At 38.1% G+C, this 18,614-nt stretch overlaps 1 protein-coding gene across 4 annotated transcripts in view; it reads right to left on the bottom strand.

Annotated features, from left to right (window-relative positions):
* Positions 1-18,614, bottom strand: part of LOC134754557 (beta-alanyl-dopamine/carcinine hydrolase) — a 93,121-nt gene that overhangs the window by 8,045 nt on the left and 66,462 nt on the right. For 3 of the 4 annotated variants that reach the window (XM_063690869.1, XM_063690865.1, XM_063690867.1), the window contains exons 2-5: positions 3,077-3,171; positions 2,593-2,787; positions 1,419-1,526; positions 343-444 (exon numbers count right to left, since the gene is read on the bottom strand). In XM_063690869.1, the coding sequence (XP_063546939.1) occupies positions 343-444; positions 1,419-1,526; positions 2,593-2,787; positions 3,077-3,171 (500 nt within the window). Of the gene's footprint in view, positions 1-342; positions 445-1,418; positions 1,527-2,592; positions 2,788-3,076; positions 3,172-7,393; positions 7,490-18,614 lie in introns of those variants that run through there. The other variant, XM_063690868.1, reaches the window with a different exon arrangement.

Genomic DNA, 18,614 nt, shown 5'->3' with positions numbered 1-18,614 from the left:
AACCCGGGTTAGTGGGATGGTGCAAGTGGGACTTAAAGTTCTTCAATCGGTTTGCTTGTTTAGAAACAATAAGTATATTCGCACTTAAACTATCGTGAGACATATTTCAAAATATTTATCAGTACGGTTTTTACTCACTAATATTTTTAGTCGCTTTTGGCGACGACGTACAACCGCCGCGGACACTCGTGCCTGAGGATGGATTCCCAAAGAATCCGAAACATGTCGCCAAAAGCGACTAAAAATAATAGTGAGTAAAAACCGTACTGATAAATATTTTGAAATAAGTATATTCTAGGTAAGTTGATTCAAAAATGCTATTCAGAAATTGTATTAACTTACCCCATGCTTCCTGTCCTCATCTGTGGGTGTAACATGTGCTGTTACGATGTACCAGTGGTTGAGTGTGGACGACACCGCGTCTTCATTGTGACCTAGTACCGTCTGGAATCGAAAAGTACCCATAAGAACTTAACAAATTTCTGTTAATATTTGTCTGTTTCTGGAAAACAAATAAGTTTTTGCCAAAAAAATATCATTTTTGGTACAAGCTTTTATCGCTGACTGTATTTTTTTTACCACTGGCATCTAATACTCTTCGAGACAATTTTAAAAACCCCAAACACAACTAGGTTGCGTTGTTTCATCAGTCATCACATAGTTCCTATGGCCAACTCCTGTCTCCAGCATCAGATCAGCTCGATGGTACCATTAATACTACTTTATTTCAATTTATTCAATAAAGATAACATGATCTCAATTTTTGTTAGTATATTCTTAAAAATAATGTTAGTACTTAAAAATTAAATTCATAACATATCATTCATTCACTTTATATAAGTATTGTAATTAATTGACAGAATAAGTAAATTTTATCTTTCTTGACATTTTATCTGTTTTTTTTGTAATTCTCCTGACATTTATCTATTTTTCTAGTGTGTAAGTGAATTGGTGTAATACTGTAAGCTTGCACTGTATTAAACAAATAAAGGAATAAATAAACTTCCGTGTTGATCCCGACAGACGTGCAGCCGCCGTGGTCGGGCCGGGGGGCGTGTTCGTCGTTCGCTGTAAGCATGTCACGTGTGATCGGAGCGAATGCAGTCGCTGTGGAAAATTGCCAGATGATATACTAACGTACTCATCCGTGTTGGTCCCGATGGACGTGCAGCCGCCGTGGTCGGGCCGGGGGACGTTCGTCGTGCGCTGTAAGCACGTCACGTGTGATCGGAGCGAATACAGTCGCTGTGGATAATGACCAGGAGATGATATACTAAAGTAGTCGTTTGTGATCCCGATGGACGTGCAGCCGCCGTGGTCGGGCCGGGGGGTTTGTTCGTCGTTCGCTGTAAGCACGTCACGTGTGATCGGAGCGAATACAGTCGCTGTGGATAGTGACCAGGAGATAATATACTAACGTAGTCATCTGTGTTGATCCCGATGGACGTGCAGCCGCCGCGGTCGGGCCGGGGGGCTTGTTCGTCGTTCGCCGTAAGCACGATGTCGTCGCAGTGGAGGAGGAATATCTGGAAACATTGAATGGTTAGAGTTTTGAATGATTCACGGTTAGTTCAACTAGACTTATATTGATTGCTTGGACAGATCAACGAGTGTAAATGCGACCAGACCAACGAGTGTGAACGCGACCGATGGTAACGTTGAAAGCGAACGCAACCGACGCGCAAGAATGAGGGTAGACCGAGCGCGGTCTACACCTTTGACACCCACCCGCCCTCTTCAGTCACCCGTGACCATGATGCATGTAACTGCGTCGAAATATCGGGAGCTCAAAAACAATAGAAAAGGTAATCACGGTCTATATCCCGTTTAATATAAGTCTATTGAATGGTTAGGTTAAATTAAATTCATCTGAATTAGTAATTATTTAGTCTAAAATGTTCTTGTAAGACAGGTCGATGAGTAAAACCAGCTGTGTTGACCACCCGATGTTCGATATTCACGGGTGTACATACACACCATTTCCTGACCAGAAATATATGATCATTGTCAAGAAGGCGCTGTTATTCTCATGTATAGGGTGACAGTTCAGTATAGTATGAAAAAATTAGTTCCTCATATATTCCTAGTCAGGCTTTAACAACTCATGTTATTTGGATTTTGGCAAGTAAATATAATTCGTATAAAACCTATTTTAGACTATGACTCTAAATATTGTAGAAGGGTTCTTGAGCGCCGTCCGCCATTTCTCGGATTTCGTTTACGAACCACGGCTACCGCTGCCTCATATTAGCGAGTGTCTTGTCTGTATCTTGCTGTATAAGGTATTTGTAGTTTAAAAGTGGTATGGTCAAGTCTAACCTTGTAGAAGGGTGCATGAGCCCCGTCCGCGATCCCTTGGATCTCCTTTACGTAGGTGACGTACTGACGTAGAACGGGTACCGCTGTCTCATATTGGCGACTGTCTTGTGTGCGTCCTCTGATATACGTTACTCATGGGACTCACCTTGTAAAAGGGTACTTGAGCCCAGTCCGCGATAAAGGATCGCCTTCACGTAATACGAGTTACCTCTGTTGCTTCATGTTGGCATGTGTTTTTTATGTCTTAAGTATAATATAAGGTACAAGTCTAACCTTATAGAAAGGTACTTGAGCTCCGTCCGCGATTCCTTGGATCTCCTTGACGTACCACGGGTACCGCTCTCTCATATTGGCGAGTGTCTTCTCGTAGGCAGCGCGGCCCGCCTCTGTGGCGTACTCTTGCTCAAACGGCACCATTTCGAAGTGACGCTTCACGAAGGCTTGGATAACTGATGAGAAGGTACGACCCTGGAAAATATTAATGGGAAAAAATTATGTTAATAACGTCTTGATCTCCGGTTGACGCCGTATATACCTACGCATAATGAGTCACGTTCTAAAGTTATGTTATCTTAGTGCTCTCCCACATCCCACACAATGTGATGCCGAATGTAGCGTAAAGCGAAAAGGTACAGGACGGTCACCAAACTCCACGCCTGACCGCGGTCAGAGTGTACACTTGTATGTTACCTGGTCGAAGCCGCCGCGAGCTCTACGGCCTGACCACGGTCGGTCAGAGTCTACACTTGTATGTTACCTGGTCGAAGCCGACTTCGTAGTGCGAGCCCTGGAGGTACAAGACGGGCACGGCGTTCCGCCGGCCGAGCTCCACCGCCTGCGCTCCATTCGCTCCTGTAACATGAAAGAAGCAAGTTTAAAGAACGAAGAAAGAAACAAGTATGCTAAGGGTGTTAGCCGAGCGTCTTGACTGCCCGCTCATTAGGTACTGGAACAGAAGTAGTCATTGGTAGGTCTAAGTAGATATAGACTAACATAGTATAAACAACTCATTTGTTTTATAATATTAGCTGAAAATTGTTAAGCATTAGACTTTCCGTTCGTCGCGACATCTATTGTCGAGTAGCAGTACTGATAATTCCGCTACTTGACGCTAGATGTCGACTACGAAAATAAGTCTTTTGGTAACAAAACTGATGTATGGAGTGAACAGTGAGCACTCTATGCTTAGCAAAGATAGATATAACTCCGTAATAGATGGATACAGTCTAAGGAAATAACGTGCCTCTAAAATCACGAAAATTTGACTCTCGATCAGATGGCGCCACTAGTTTTGGCCTACTCTCGTATAGAGGGCGTTGACGGTTCCGTTTGTTATTTATAATTTTAACGCATATCAGTGAAAGAACATGGGTCAAATCATATAAAAATAATTAATGCAAATAAAAAAATCATTTATCCATATTTAAATACATTTTAACGTATTTTTATAAATCTTCATTTTTAGTTTTAAAGTATGTCGATAGATGGCAGTGAATTTACAGTGATTACAAAATTTACTATGACAGTACCGCTCTATCTTATTATATCCTCTTTGATGCTTAGGTACTTATTTCTTTATGATAAAATGAAACTTTCTCATCACTTTTTGAACAATTAAAAGAGCCTTTACCAGCGGGTGTGGTGAAAACAGTATTACGCGTCTTTTTTTGAATAAAACTTTTGAAAAAATTGTTAAGTACAGGAAGTTATGCAACCATTATTGGTACCTAAAGCATATATGAATGATCATTTACATTTTAGTTTCATAACTAACAGTTACAATTTTTTTAATGCGTTTTGAAATAAAAATACATGTCAAGATTGTTTACCCTTTTTTCAATGCTAAAAACGAAGTAGGTATGCATGTAGGTAAAGGTGTTAAGCTTTAATAATAGATTTCAGCGCCATCTGTCCCATATAAGCATAGTACTACGTTGTACACTGGAAAGTACGAAAGCCCGTCTAGCCCTCTGGAGAGCTGAAGTTTTCGCAGTAGCAAAGAGGATAAGATTCGTGAGCTTTGTTTTGAAGTGAGTTTTGAAAGCGCACCAACAGATGACGCTAGTGGTCTTTACCACTGCCAATTAGTGTAGGTACTCATACGTATAAATTACGATAGCCGATAGCTAAAGGATGAGTTGTTAGGGTTCTGTACCTCAAAAGGAAAAAAAACAGAACCCTTATAGGATCACTCGTGCGTCTGTCTGTCTGTCTGTCTGTCCGACTGTCACAGCTTATTTTCTCCGAAACTACTGGACCGATTAAGTTGAAATTTGGTATACATATGTAAGTTTATGACCCAAAGACGAACATGCAACGTAAACACATGAATTTTAAACATGGGGGCCACTTTTGGGGGGTAAATAAGAAAATTAAAAAATTAAGTTTCTCAAACTATATCGTGTTACATATCAAATAAAAGAGCTTATCCTGGGAATCTCAAATATATATTTTTTTTATAATTTTAGGATAAACAATTTAGAAGTTATTCAAGAAAATAGGCAAAAAATGACCATTCCCCCTGTTTATCTCCGAAACTACTGGGTCTAAAATTATGAAAAAAATATACAAAATACATCTTTATCTAAAGATTACAGGAAAACCTATTAAAATGTGCAGTCAAGCGTGAGTCGGACTTAATTACTTAGTTTTTGATCCGACTCCTACGGGTTTTTTAAGACATTTCACTCACGTTTCACATAAAAAATACATTGTTTAAATTGCATAATATGCATGCATGCAGCAGTTGCTGGCCGACGATTAACTGTCCCCCGCAGTTGGTGTTCGAAAATTATTTGAATTTTTAATCGGAAATCAAGTGTTCCGTTTTTGCCATTTTGGCTCCGTAACCAAAACGAAATTGTTGGCTAAATCTTCTAACAAGTCTTATTGCGGCTGCCATCTAGCATCTAGCCGCATAGTGATTAGCCGTCATAAAAACAAGAATTATGAGTCTCGAGCCTTGACTAACGACCCCCACGTGTGCGACAACGTGATGTCACTTTCATTGTCATGATAATGATGATAATTTTTACTTAAACGGTCAAATTGACGTCGGTGTATGGAAGCCGAGGGTTTGGTACGAGCGGTCGTGATCTTGAAAACACGTATATTTTCTTAAACGCTTCGAATGCATTTTTCTAGTTAAAGTCGTCGTCAATAGAACTTGCAAACAATGTAAACAAATATGACAGATTTTGTTAGCGTTTGACACATAACCTAACATATTTACGAAGGTTATTTTCGCTGAAATATTAATAACATTTGATTTAACTAAAAAAATATATAAATAAAATATTGAAGTATATAGACATTATAGACTGTCGATAAGGTCATGGTTGTCCTTTTAAAGAGCGAGATTACGAAGTAATGAGAGTAAATCGGTTTCATTACATTGTTTGCAAGTTCTATTGACGACGACTTTATAAACATCATTCCTAAACCAGGGCTCGGAAACCGTTTTATTTTTCAAACCGTTTTCGTTAATTCACCCGGGAACGAAAAGGATTTCGTTTTCGTTTGCAGTTACCGGTTAAAGAATTGTTGTATTGAGATATTAGTTTATGCCGAATTCGTTCAGCTTTCGTTTTTTCAATTAACCAGTTAAATTGAAAATATCGGAGCAAGCTAGAACGAGAAAGTATTGTTATTTCTTTCACGTATGAAGACGAGTTTAATCGAGCGTCTCCAAAAACCGAGATTAACCGGTATGGCGGTATTATATTGTTCTCCGCGAATCATAAAATAAGAATAAGAATAAATAATAATAATAATAATAAATAATTACCGATAAGAAGAACGATTTCTTTAGTTCGCGTACAATCAATTAACCGGTTTTTAATAAACGAAATAATATAACGGTTTTGGAACGATATTAGTAGGTATTTCAATACAGGTATCGAGCCATGGGTGTCACACGTATTTTGTCGTATCTTGTCGACTAGACTACGTATAAGGCGTAGTGAATTTTCCAGCTAACCTTTTAGCCCCGTCCTACCCTATTATATTATTATTGTTATTTGTCTGTATTGCAGGTATAACGGTTTTGTATGTTTAGTAAGATCTTAGCTTTAATGTAATTCCAATTAGTTTTTAACTAAAGATTTATACGTTTTTTTAAACCTACATATTTAATTATTAATTATAATAAATATAAGTATTCAGTCATGATGTCATGGTACGTGTGCATAGTTCATATTTATATTTCAATTGTATTTATGTTCAATTTCATGTTTTGTAAAATTTTGGTTTTTATTCTATAGGTATATTCAATAAATAGTTAGAAAAGCTCAAATTTTCTCAAAAATTATTATCCATTTTTCGACTTTATAAACGAAATCGCAAAAAAAAATTAGCTGTTTCATACACTATGGGAGGGTAAATTTTTTTTCGCGATTTCGTTGTTGGTCCCATTTGTAAAAGTTGCTCAGTATAATCCCAAAACCTCCCTGGCAACGGAAATGCGCTTATTTTTTAGCCACCGTGCATTGACGCTCGATTTTGTTCTGTCCAAGTCGTAACAGAGTTACCTTAGACGGACTTATAGTAGGTATACAAATGTAAATAAATAAATAAAGCTACAATAATTTCCACATTTACAATATTTTTAATCGTGCTCGTAAAATATTTACTGAATGTTACTCTGTTAAATTCAGAATACCTACCTAATAATTGTACTTTTTGTTTCGGAGCAAAGGAATTTTGTATTAAATATAAGTGTATATTTTATTTTGTTGTTAAAATCATATCTACGAGTAGTTATGTTATGTTGTTTTTAGGTTTCCGTACCCAAAGGGTAAAAACGGGACCCTATTACGAGTACTAAGAATCCGCTGTCCGTCTGTCTGTCCGTCTGTCTGTCACCAGGCTGTATCTCATGAAGCTATCACGGGATAGTTGGATCACAGTTGAAATTTTCACAAATGACGTATTTCTGTTGCCGCTATAACAACGAATACTAAAAACTTAAACAAATATTGAAGTGGGGCTCCAATACAACAAAAGTGATTTTTTTGCGTAATGGATACTTCTTTGGCGCATACAATTGTCACATTTTTAAAGTGCCAAAACTCACCATTGTACTCCGGCATATTAAAAATCCAAAGGGCAAACTTCGTACTCGACTTATGACCTTTGGCGGCGCGGGCGCTCCGGTGTCGGGCGCGGCGGAGCTGGGACTGCGCGCGAGTCGATAATAACACGGTATTAAAGGACGGCTCCGCTACGCACCGTCGTAGAAATTGTGGTATTTTCTATAAAAAGGGACCTTATTGTCGATGGCGCTTACGCCATTATAAACGATGCTCCGAATACAATGCCGCGCGACGCTGTGCAGCGTAAGCGCCATTGACAATAAGGTCCCTTTTCATAGAAAATGCCCCAATTATCACTGACGGTTTGTCAGCCTTAGAGCGTTTTCACATTGTCCGGACCGATATAGGATGTCGGAAGGAAGTAAAATGTAAGATATATGTGTTTCTCTGTATTTCTATATGCATTACATAAATCATTATGTTTCAGTGTTACTGAAATGACGACTTATTGCCCATGATTGGAGAAAACAAACAAAGTTTTAATAAGATATATAAATACTCAAATACATAGAAACCACTCATGACTCAGAAACAAATATCTGTGCTCATCACTCAAATAAATGCCCTTACCGGGATTGGAACCCAGGACCATAGGCTTCATAGGCAGGGTCACTACGTTACGGACCCGGTATGTCCTTAAACTACGTCCGAAGGACAGGTATGGGCACTGTGAATGACATCTCGCTTTGTGTGGTAGGGCATAGGACAGCGGATGTCATTCCAGGTCTAGAGCAGAGCACAACTGGGAAGGTCCTTCACCTTACAGAAAACCGCAGCCAAATAACACTAGAGCCTACTAATAGTGTTGTGTTCCTGCCGGTGAGTAAGGTTGCCAGAGCTCAACGAAGGAGAGGTGTGTTAGGGTCGGCAACGCGCATGTAACTCCTCTGGAGTTGCAGGGGTACATAGGCTACGGAGACTGCTTAACATCAGGCGGGCCGTATGCTTGTTTGCCACTAGTCACTAGTGACACTAACTCCAACTCTCCACCGAGTCTAGTGACTAGGCCATACCGGTCGTCAACTTTGTATCTGTGTAATATTGTCTTTGGTTACCGCGATAGATATAGTCTGGATATGTAGCAATGTAAGCATATTAAAGTATGGTATCCCTAGGAAATAAACAAAAACCAGCCATGTGCGAGTCGGACTCGCGCACGAAAGATTCCGTACCATTACGGAAAAAACAGCAAAAAAAATCACGTTTGTTGTAAGGGAACCCCATTTAAATATTTATATTATTCTGTTTTTAGTATTTTTTGTTATAGCGGCAACAGAAATACATCATCTGTGAAAATTTCAACTGTCTAGCTATCACGGTTCATGAGATACAGCCTGGTGACAGACGGACAGACGGACAGCGGAGTCTTAGTAATAGGGTCCCGTTTTTACCCTTTGGGTACGGAACCCTAAAAAGCAGCAATGTACATCGAACTTACAATGAAATGTAAACAAGACGGTTCCACAGATAAGATATAAATGACAGGCGATTTAACCCGCAATTTTTAAAATTTGCCGCCTTTCTACTGACGAGATTTTGCTTGACCAAGTATATTATATCGCGTACCTATATTGAATTTAATATTACGTCCCGACGTTTCGAACCCTTTACAGCGTTCGTGGTCAACGGGTGACTGAGGTAAAGCAAAAATGTGCAAAACTACCCACATACAAAAATAATGAACCATAATAAACTATACACTAAGGCTGATTGTACAAATTCAATATACGCGATATAATCCTTTTTCCATAGACATAGAATATACAAGTAGTTATAGACGCGCCACCGAGCGAACGGGGGTAAGAGAAAGAATATTCATATAAAATTTAGGTAGCATAGGACTTTTTCTCTTTCATTCTTATAAATTTCGGTATTTCGCCATCGCCTCCTACCTATGATGCCACCCGGTCGGTGATAAGGACAAAGCATGGCACTATTTTCTCTTTCCTCTTATAGGAATCGCAATAAGACTATCTTTCTCTATCAAAGAGTGTCAGGCCCTTGCCGTTTTCATAGTTTTATTTGTTTTGTATCTGTGGTTTCCTTTTTATAATTATTTTCGGAAGACTAAGTATCTGCCACTAAAATGTGTTTAATTATTTCCTTAAACGGTGCACAAATGGGCAATATAAAACAGGTTATAAAATAAAAACAACTAAGTTTGCAAGTTTGTGATTATGATAATTTATAGGCGTTTCCGAGTTATCCCAATGTCAATTAATTATTCACTACATCTGTTCTCAACTGCCAGGGTCATAAATATATATATGTTTGCAACAAAACAAAATGCGAAATCAGCTAAATCACGTATGATGCCGTAGATAACTAACAGTTAAACTCGATCAGCTGATGCTTTTCCGCCATCTTGCGGCAAACCAAACTTACGACGAATACATTGCTGCTATCGATCAGCCGCCTCTTTTATAAGGTATATCGTGATATGCCTGGATTAATATTAGATCATGAAATGGCGGCGTTTCATGATATGCCTAGGAATATTTCGATATGCCCGATTTTACGATCTGCCGCCGACATATATACGATGCCAAAGGGAAAAAAATGTCTCCCTACAACCGACTGCGCTCAACACGTAGTAACTATTTATTAATCTGTGGCTCAATCGATCTCGTTCAGCTCCTTCGCTGTTGTAAACAGGTGGTATATGTTATTTTAGACAAAACATCATCCCAGTTTCTCTGTGATTTAGGGTTATATGGAGGGTCGTGTTTGGGAAAGCAGACAGCCAGGCATTTATAGCATCGCCCAAGCCTGTGATCTCATAGTTTGTGGGTAAAACCCTTAAGATTTTTCCTACAAGATCAGCGGTGTCAGCATGGTTGCATTTTTATCGCCTGTCACTATGCCTGTCATTTTCGCACTTACATACTTGTTAGAACGTGACAGGCAAGGTGATAACGATAAAAATAAAAATGCGATCGTGCTTAGCCCGCAGCAGAGCTGTGGACAGACGATAGAAATGCCGGCAGTGATACGCTGGAAATTCTACGCTTCACGAGAGACGCTTGTAACCACGATTGATTGGCTAAATTGAGAATACGCTCTAAGGTAGTCTGGAACTCTGGATCATGAAGTATAGGTAGCAGCAAATTTAGATGTTTCCAGAAAGGGCAGCGAAGCACATACATTAACTTGGGAACAAAAAAAAAACAAAATTTAAGAATGTTGAGGGCTAAATGGGGGCTGATTTCTAGAAGACGGTCGGCGTAATTTTGAAATTTTGGAACGGTGTTCCTGATAAAAGTGGGATTTTTTTTGTCAAAAATGAATTGAATTGTATAAACAAGTCTTGTCTGAGCAACCATAATTATCTAATTTCAGTAGTGGAAACTGTTTTGGCTTGTGTATGTATTTAAGTGTAATTATCTATATGTGTCATTTTTCGCTGTTTGTTTCCCATTATCAATAAATAAGAAAAAAAATGGAGTCCCCAGGAGGCTAAGGGAATCTCTCGTAATAGTGGTAACATTAGGAGTTAGGTATAGTATTGAATTTCTCTGTTACGTCAGAGATGGTTTAGAGCTAAAATAGTTTGGAAAAAATATAAAAATAATGTCCTAGAACAGAAAAGTGTTACTTTGATCCCTCCTAGCGGAGAAGAAGAGTGCACCTTTGATCACTCCTAGCAGGGAAGAAAAAACCCTTTTCCGAATAGGTGATGTACAAACATATTTTCTATAATGTCAATATCGAAAAAGGCAAAGATTTGTATGGAAAGGCGATTTCGCGTGGTCGTTCAATTTATTTTATTTTATACCTACAATTTCTTTGCGACCCCTGTATATTTTGTACCTTGACAGCGCTCCAGTGATTGCCGCGATGCGAAACATGCGATCTCTAACGCACAGAAGAATTTCTAGATAATCTAGATTCAAGAAAGGATTCTCTGGAATGGTAGGCAATGTTAAACAAGTTTAAGTTACAATTTTTTGTGTCATCCTGCATATTTTGAACATTGATAGAGCTTTAGTAACTCCAGTTATTGCTATGCGAAACATGCGATCGCTAAGGCCGCGGACTCGCCGCACGCGGCGCGCGGCGCGGCTAGCGGGGCTGTCGTCCAAAACCGGCCCCGTAGACAACATTCCAATCGCTAACGCTCCGTAGCACAACTGTCACTGGCACACTAATATGGAAGAGTGATAAATATGATAATAAATATTATATATATATTTTTTTTAAATAAATATTATAGGGACATTCTTACACAAATTGACTAAGTCCCACGGTAAGCCCAAGAAGGCTTGTGTTGTGGGTACTCAGACAACGATATATATAATACTTATACAAATACATAGAAAACATCCATGACTCAGGAACAAATATCTGTGCTTATCACACAAATAAATGCCCTTACCGGGATTCGAACCCAGGACCATCGGCTTCACAGGCAGGGTCACTACCCACTAGGCCAGACCGGTCGTCAAAAGTGATAGAGAGACAAAGCGATTCGATGGGGAAGCGCAAGCGATTAGGCCGCCAGATTCATTCAAGCAGTTCATCAAGGCACGAACAAAATATATATAGTTTGTCAAAGGACTGTCTCATTTCAAACATAGACGGAGAGAATCATACTATCTTTGTCTTACACTAGTAGTAGCACCCAAAAGAAAAGGATGGATATAGTTTTCTTTGTTCTTATTTACTGCCAATTTGGTTTGACCAACTATAGATTTGAATGAACCTGTTTTGGATGATAGCGGCGGCGGCTTACCGCGCGCCGCGTGCGCCCAGTCCGCGGCCTAATGCAGCGAAAAATTTCTAGTCGAGTCTATGAAGGAATGCATAGACGAGAAAATAAATCGCTTGGAGACTGCAAATTTTATTTCCTTATTCACTAACATTTTTAGTAGATAATTTATTTTAATAGCAGAGCATTTTAAAACAATGTAAAATAACTGAATAATGTACCTAACTCTATGAAGCTATACGTAATCCTAATTTAATATTAAAAAAATTGTATCTAGCAATTTAATATTGTGATAATTAACTATATTATGTATTGTGATAATGATGTGTATGCTGTGTGACATGTAAAATTATTTATAATTTTATCAATAAATATCTCATTCTCATTCTTTTCATTCTTAATGTTTTAGCGTTTGTTGTAAAAAATGATTTATTTTTTTATTCTTTTGTATCACACACACTCCACTGGCTTCATGTCAAATTAGTTGTAAGATAGGACAATATGAAACAGCCTTTAAATTTATATAAATTTATTCTGTACGCACACACACTAACAAGCACACAGCACATACAACATGACACCTATACAGATCTTTCAGACAAACATAGGTAGATTGTAAGTAGCTGACACACCCACAGGCCGAACACACCACCGACCGACCGACATAATGTAACATATCAACTAGAGAAATAAACACCTTTCTATTCTATTCTATTCTGGCTTCATGTCACACTCGTTTTGCGTGCATAGGGTTTGCACGACGCATCCGAAATGTATGGGAAGATCCGCGGATCCGGATTTCCAGATCCGGATAATTTCATACATTTCGGATTCGGATTGCAAACCCTATGCGTGCAGGTAGCGCGTCTTTGGAACCGACTCCCCCTTAATATTAAAAAAAAGCCCCGAATAAGTTCGCTTTTAAGAAATCTGTACGTGCTTTCTTTGCTGATCGAATGAAGGATTCCTAGTTCTAGTTTATACATTATATTGATTATATTAAATATATTAATAACGGGTCACTCACGTATTTTAAGTCGAAAACGCTCGACATGTTTCACTCCGTACCCGTGAGTCCGTGAGTGACCCGTTATTAATATATTTAATATGTCTGTCTCACGGAAGTTTTGTTATTATATTGATTATAATTTTTATATTAGATACATGTATTTAATTTATATTATATGTATTGTATATATTTTGATGCTCGTGCATATATGTATGCTAAATTTTAATTGATAAAGCGTTTTATATTTTGTTAGTAGTAGTAGCAGTATAATATAGCCCATATATATAGCCCACAATATATCTGCTTTGTCTTAAGGTTGACTGATAGAAAATGCTTTTGGCATTAATTCCGCCTTTTGTACGATAAGTTTTTCTTTTGTGCAATAAAGATTAAATAAACGCTTATTATTATTCGGGCATCTAAAATATTAAACAGGAACTTTCATTGGGCATATAAAAATATAATTTGGCTTTGTATTAATATTTTAGCGCCAATAAATTTATATTTAAAAAAATAAAAATAAAAACTATTTATGTAAAAATAATTTTTTTTTATTTTTATTTATTTTTTATTTTATTAGCCTCAAATATATGCATCATATTTTCATATTATTAAAAATTTGGCAGCAAAATCAAGCCACCCAAAAAATTTATAGAAAATTTGAAGTGATAGGTTAATTGGTGTCTAAAATAATAAGTTTGCAACTAATATTGTGAAGCGTATGATTCAAAAATTTTGTTGCCTTCTAGTTGTTAAGTAATCACATTGAGCATACCGTTTCAGGTTTATAATAAAACTTCGTTTGTTCATGAAAACTGGTAACAACGTAAACATTATAATTTATATATAATAAATATACAGAATACCTAAAATTACCTAATGATAGGGATACATATATGAGCACTAAATACCCGTTTTAAATAATTTTATACCTATAGTCGAAACTACTAATCATGAAATACCTAATGGCCATTATACAATTATACAAATTCAATTTTTAATTACTAATTTCAATAGTTATCACGGTGTTCTGTCAGTCAACATTTTCCGAATACAAATGTTCGGCCGAATACTCGGTTGAGCTAAAACTGCTTAAAACGCTGAAAACAAGTTCTTAGGTCTGAGATCAGCACTCCGCACGATTTTTTGACGCTTCCCCTCTGGACCGGCCGGAATGTTTATAAAAATAACCGCAACTGAGTCATGCCTGACCGCGAAGTTCACCCGCCCCAGCTAGCGGACGCCCTTAAAAAAATTGTTTAGTCGGTAAACATTCGGCACTTCGAACCGAACTATTCGGCCGAATACGAACATTGAAAAATATGTTGAACATATAATTATCAGTAATAATATTATGTACCTACCTACGACATAATATTTTACAATGTAACATTAACAATATCTCTATGACAAACGACAAACACACATGACATGAAATGATAAACCCAGTGCAGCGGTTGGGACGGTATCTGATTTCCCCGTACCTAAATTTAATTATCTTGGTCTAGGGCAGTGGTTCTCAAACCTTGTTGGTCACGCTCCGGTCTCTTGGTCAGCATTCCATGACTCACGGAACGCTTTGCGAAAGCGAAATATTTGATGGAGCCCCAAATTAAACATTTTGGTTTGTCACTTGTCATTATGGACCAGGCGTATGGAAGTGCTGTTTTCTTTTGTTATTTACAAGTATAGCGGAACCCCCAAAGAGGGAGCGGAGCCCTAGGGGTCGACGGAGCATACTTTGGTAATAGGGTTTGCTGGTCAATTTATAGGGTTTGATTAGATCAAGTTATGTTCTAATGTATGGGGAAGACAAACAAATTATAGCCAGCATGAAATGATTGTAGGTAGTATGATACCTTTAGGCATGGTGCTATCCCCATAAAAGAAATTGTCAACCGGGACCTATTTCATGCTAAAAAGGGGGGTTGCGTCTGGGGCAAGGGGTGGGACACTAGTGTGCGTAAAGCACCATACCCAAAGGTATCACACAACATTCATTTCGAGCGGGCTATAATTTGTTTAAAAAAAAAATGGTTGTAACACGACGACAACACCACAACGACGATGACGACAATTTAATTAATTAAGTAATTAATTTAATCTAATTTAATTTTGGACGATAATTTTGCGTGAAAACGTCATAAGAAAACATTGATGAAAAGGCCGTAACGTCACCATAGAGAACTGTCCACAACGTGACACTTTTCGTGCATGCTACCGGTGTTCATTGATTTATATGACATTATCACGTCAAAAACACAATTTGACCGAATCAGTTCGCGGACACACAGGTAACAAGTACTTTTAACTATAAAACTCCCGTGAGACTCAAACATATTAATAATACGTGAGTGACCCGCTTTAAAATCATTTAATATGGTAACAAGTACTGTCCGCACGCCCATTCCGTGCATTCGAAGGTCGAGGAAGTGGGAGGGTGTGCGCCGCGCCCGTACGTACAAAATGATACCACTCGGTCATGACGCCCAACATTCCTAACATTCCTCAGCCGTGCACGGAATTCGCGCGCGGACAGTAGGTAACAGCAGTAACGGCAAACGAACCTGGACAGAGGTTCGTAGTCATCTAGATCTAATTTAATTAAGACCCCTTGCCTTGAGAAACACTGCCTTGTACTAAAGCTTTGTCATGCGTGATGTTGTTGACATCGAACGTAGACACAAGTTATTGGGGCGAAATTCGATACTGAAAGCTGACATACATATACCTACGTGCCATTGTAACTGACAATTTGTTGGCCTTAGTGAATATTACACGATTCACCAATGATCAAGTCTGTTTCTGTTAACCCTTTGTCCATTGTATACTGATAATTAGCGTACTGAATATCTGAACCGAGAGGAAAATTGAGTCGTTATTATCTACACTTTTTATAATTGAATACATTCAAAATTTTATTGACATTAAAATAATGACATAAACAATAAAACTAACGAAATTGTATAGTGATTGTGTAATAGGATTACGGAATACAAAGTTCTAATGTCTACTAATATGATTGGACTCTAATGTGCATTGCCACATTTGCCACTACACTAGTGATGCTCCTTCAAGCCCACGAAATATTGCCAACGGCGGCGGATATTTTCCGGAATCATAGAGCAAATGTGTAAGTGTCGTGAGTCAAGCCTCGATTGAGTCTTAATATAAGTACTCGAGCCTTCAAGATTTAGACATGGAGTAAGCAACTACCCGTCTTGCTTACAATTGAGCTTTTTACTTAGGAATGGTGTCAATGTTGATACCATAAATGTATTCATTACCCCCGATTTATACGAAAACGATACCAAACCCGGCCTAGCAGCTTCACTGATGTAGACAATAAAGATAAAAATGAGAGCCCTGCCTAAATAAACCTTCAAGAGCGGATATCACAAAAACTATACAAGATATCGAAAAACTTGACTTAATAAAACTTGTAACAAATTAAATCTCTTTTCATTTTGCATAAGTGGCCAAGTCGCTCAGGCTTAGTTTCCGAGATATAATCGAAAAACCGAAAAATGGAACCTTTAAACCCCCTCCCCCCCAGCACCAGGGTTACGGCCGGGGACTTTTGATATGTTCACCTAACTAGTCCGAACAAAGCTACGAAGTCAAAAATTGTGTTCCAAGCATTTCCCTCTATGTATAACTTTTTTTGGGCATTCATTTCCTAGCCTATATCGGATTCAGCTCCCGTGATTATCCAGTTCGTTCCTCAAAAGTCTAAAAGTCTACGACAATCTACATCATATTAAATATATTAACAACGGGTCACTCACGTGTTTTAAGTCGAAAACGCTCAACAACAACAACAACACAACGGTTTACTAATGTATTGCCAAAAATCGTTTCCCAGAGTATTACTTCCCAAACTATTTTACGCAAATTATCATTTGGCAAAATTTCATTTCGCAAATTTTCATAATCCAACCTAACCTAACCCAACCTAGTACGTCATTTTCATTTCGCAAGTATGGGGTTGGGAAATGAAATGGTTGCGAAGTAAAAAACTTGCTAAAATTTCATTTGGGAAATGAAACTGATGCCATGTTTGTTGGGAAGTGAAATTTGGCGAAAAATATTTTGGCTAAACGGCGGTATCCCCAACACAACATGTCGAAACATGTTGAGCGGTTTCGACTTAAAACACGTGAGTGACCCGTTATTAATATATTTAATATGTCTGTGTCTCACGGAAGTTTTGTTATTAATTATCTACATCATTTTGGTATAGACGTATAAAAATATTGCCACTATTACCAGCAATATTCCCACATGCAGTAATTTAGCGATGCATCACTATGTTTAACCGCGACAAATGTATTAGTCCGTACAATACTGATTTGGTTTGATAACATAGGCATTTAAGCCGTCAATACAATCTACGTGACCGTACCCTTACCATGATTTTAACCTAGATTTATTCGCTAGTGTCAACATAAACTCACTCAGCGTGCGTCACTTGCACTGGCGCGAGTACATATTGGCGCGAGCGAGAAAACGCGAGCGAGAAAACGCGAGTGTGACTACACAGTCGCTAGTGTGAATAGCCATGGTATTTTCATGGTAGGGGTAGTAATACTAATTAGCCCTAAAGGGGTAAAATCTATTATTGAGCGGGGAGACTTGCAAAGCATTTATTTTGTGAATAGGGTAGGGGAGACCGCGGTGAGTTGAAACAACTTCAAGTTTGACACATGTATCTGTTACCGAGCTGGAAAAAACTGGCCAAGTGCGAGTCCGACTCGCGCACCGAGGGTTCCGTACTTATTTTTTTATATTCGAGTTGATTGAATTAAAGGTAAATTGCGGTTTACGATTTATGACGTATTAAAAAATAAAACTACTTACTAGATCTCGTTCAAACCAATTTTCGGTGGAAGTTCATATATTTTTTTTTAGTTTTATCATTCTCTTATTTTAGAAGTTACAGGGGCGGGACACACATTTTACCACTTTGGAAGTGTCTCTCGCGCAAAGTATTCAGTTTAGAAAAAAATGATATTAGAAACCTCATTAAAAATTTTGAGAAGCTATCCATAGATACCCTACACGAGGGTTTAATGAAAAAAAAATTTCGAGTTTTAGTTTCTAAGTATGGGGAACCCCCAAAATTTATTGTTTTGTTTTTTTATTTCATTATCATGTTCCTCTCCTCGCGTTATCCCGGCATTTTGCCACGGAACCCTAAAAACGATGTTTAGCCGCGCTCCAACTTCCGTCCTTGCCTCAATACGAATATAGATACCGCAAAATGGACCTTGTTTCAATTTACCTCTGTTTCAACTCACCTCGATGTCCCTACCGGTCTGTATAACTTGTATAGTCACCATCAAATAGATAGTCAAAGTGGCCAAATATATCGAAACACCACCTATAACGGGTTGGTTTAAAGTAGTGAGAATTTTTAATTTCGCAAATACAAAAATAAAGGAAGAAGCTATCGGTTCCATAATTTTATAATGACAAACTAGAG

The sequence above is a fragment of the Cydia strobilella genome, chromosome Z, assembly GCF_947568885.1.
Source record: "Cydia strobilella chromosome Z, ilCydStro3.1, whole genome shotgun sequence".
Taxonomy (NCBI): Eukaryota; Metazoa; Arthropoda; class Insecta; order Lepidoptera; family Tortricidae; genus Cydia; species Cydia strobilella.
Note: the sequence above shows the minus strand (reverse complement) of the source record. Positions and strands in the feature narration are given on the sequence as shown.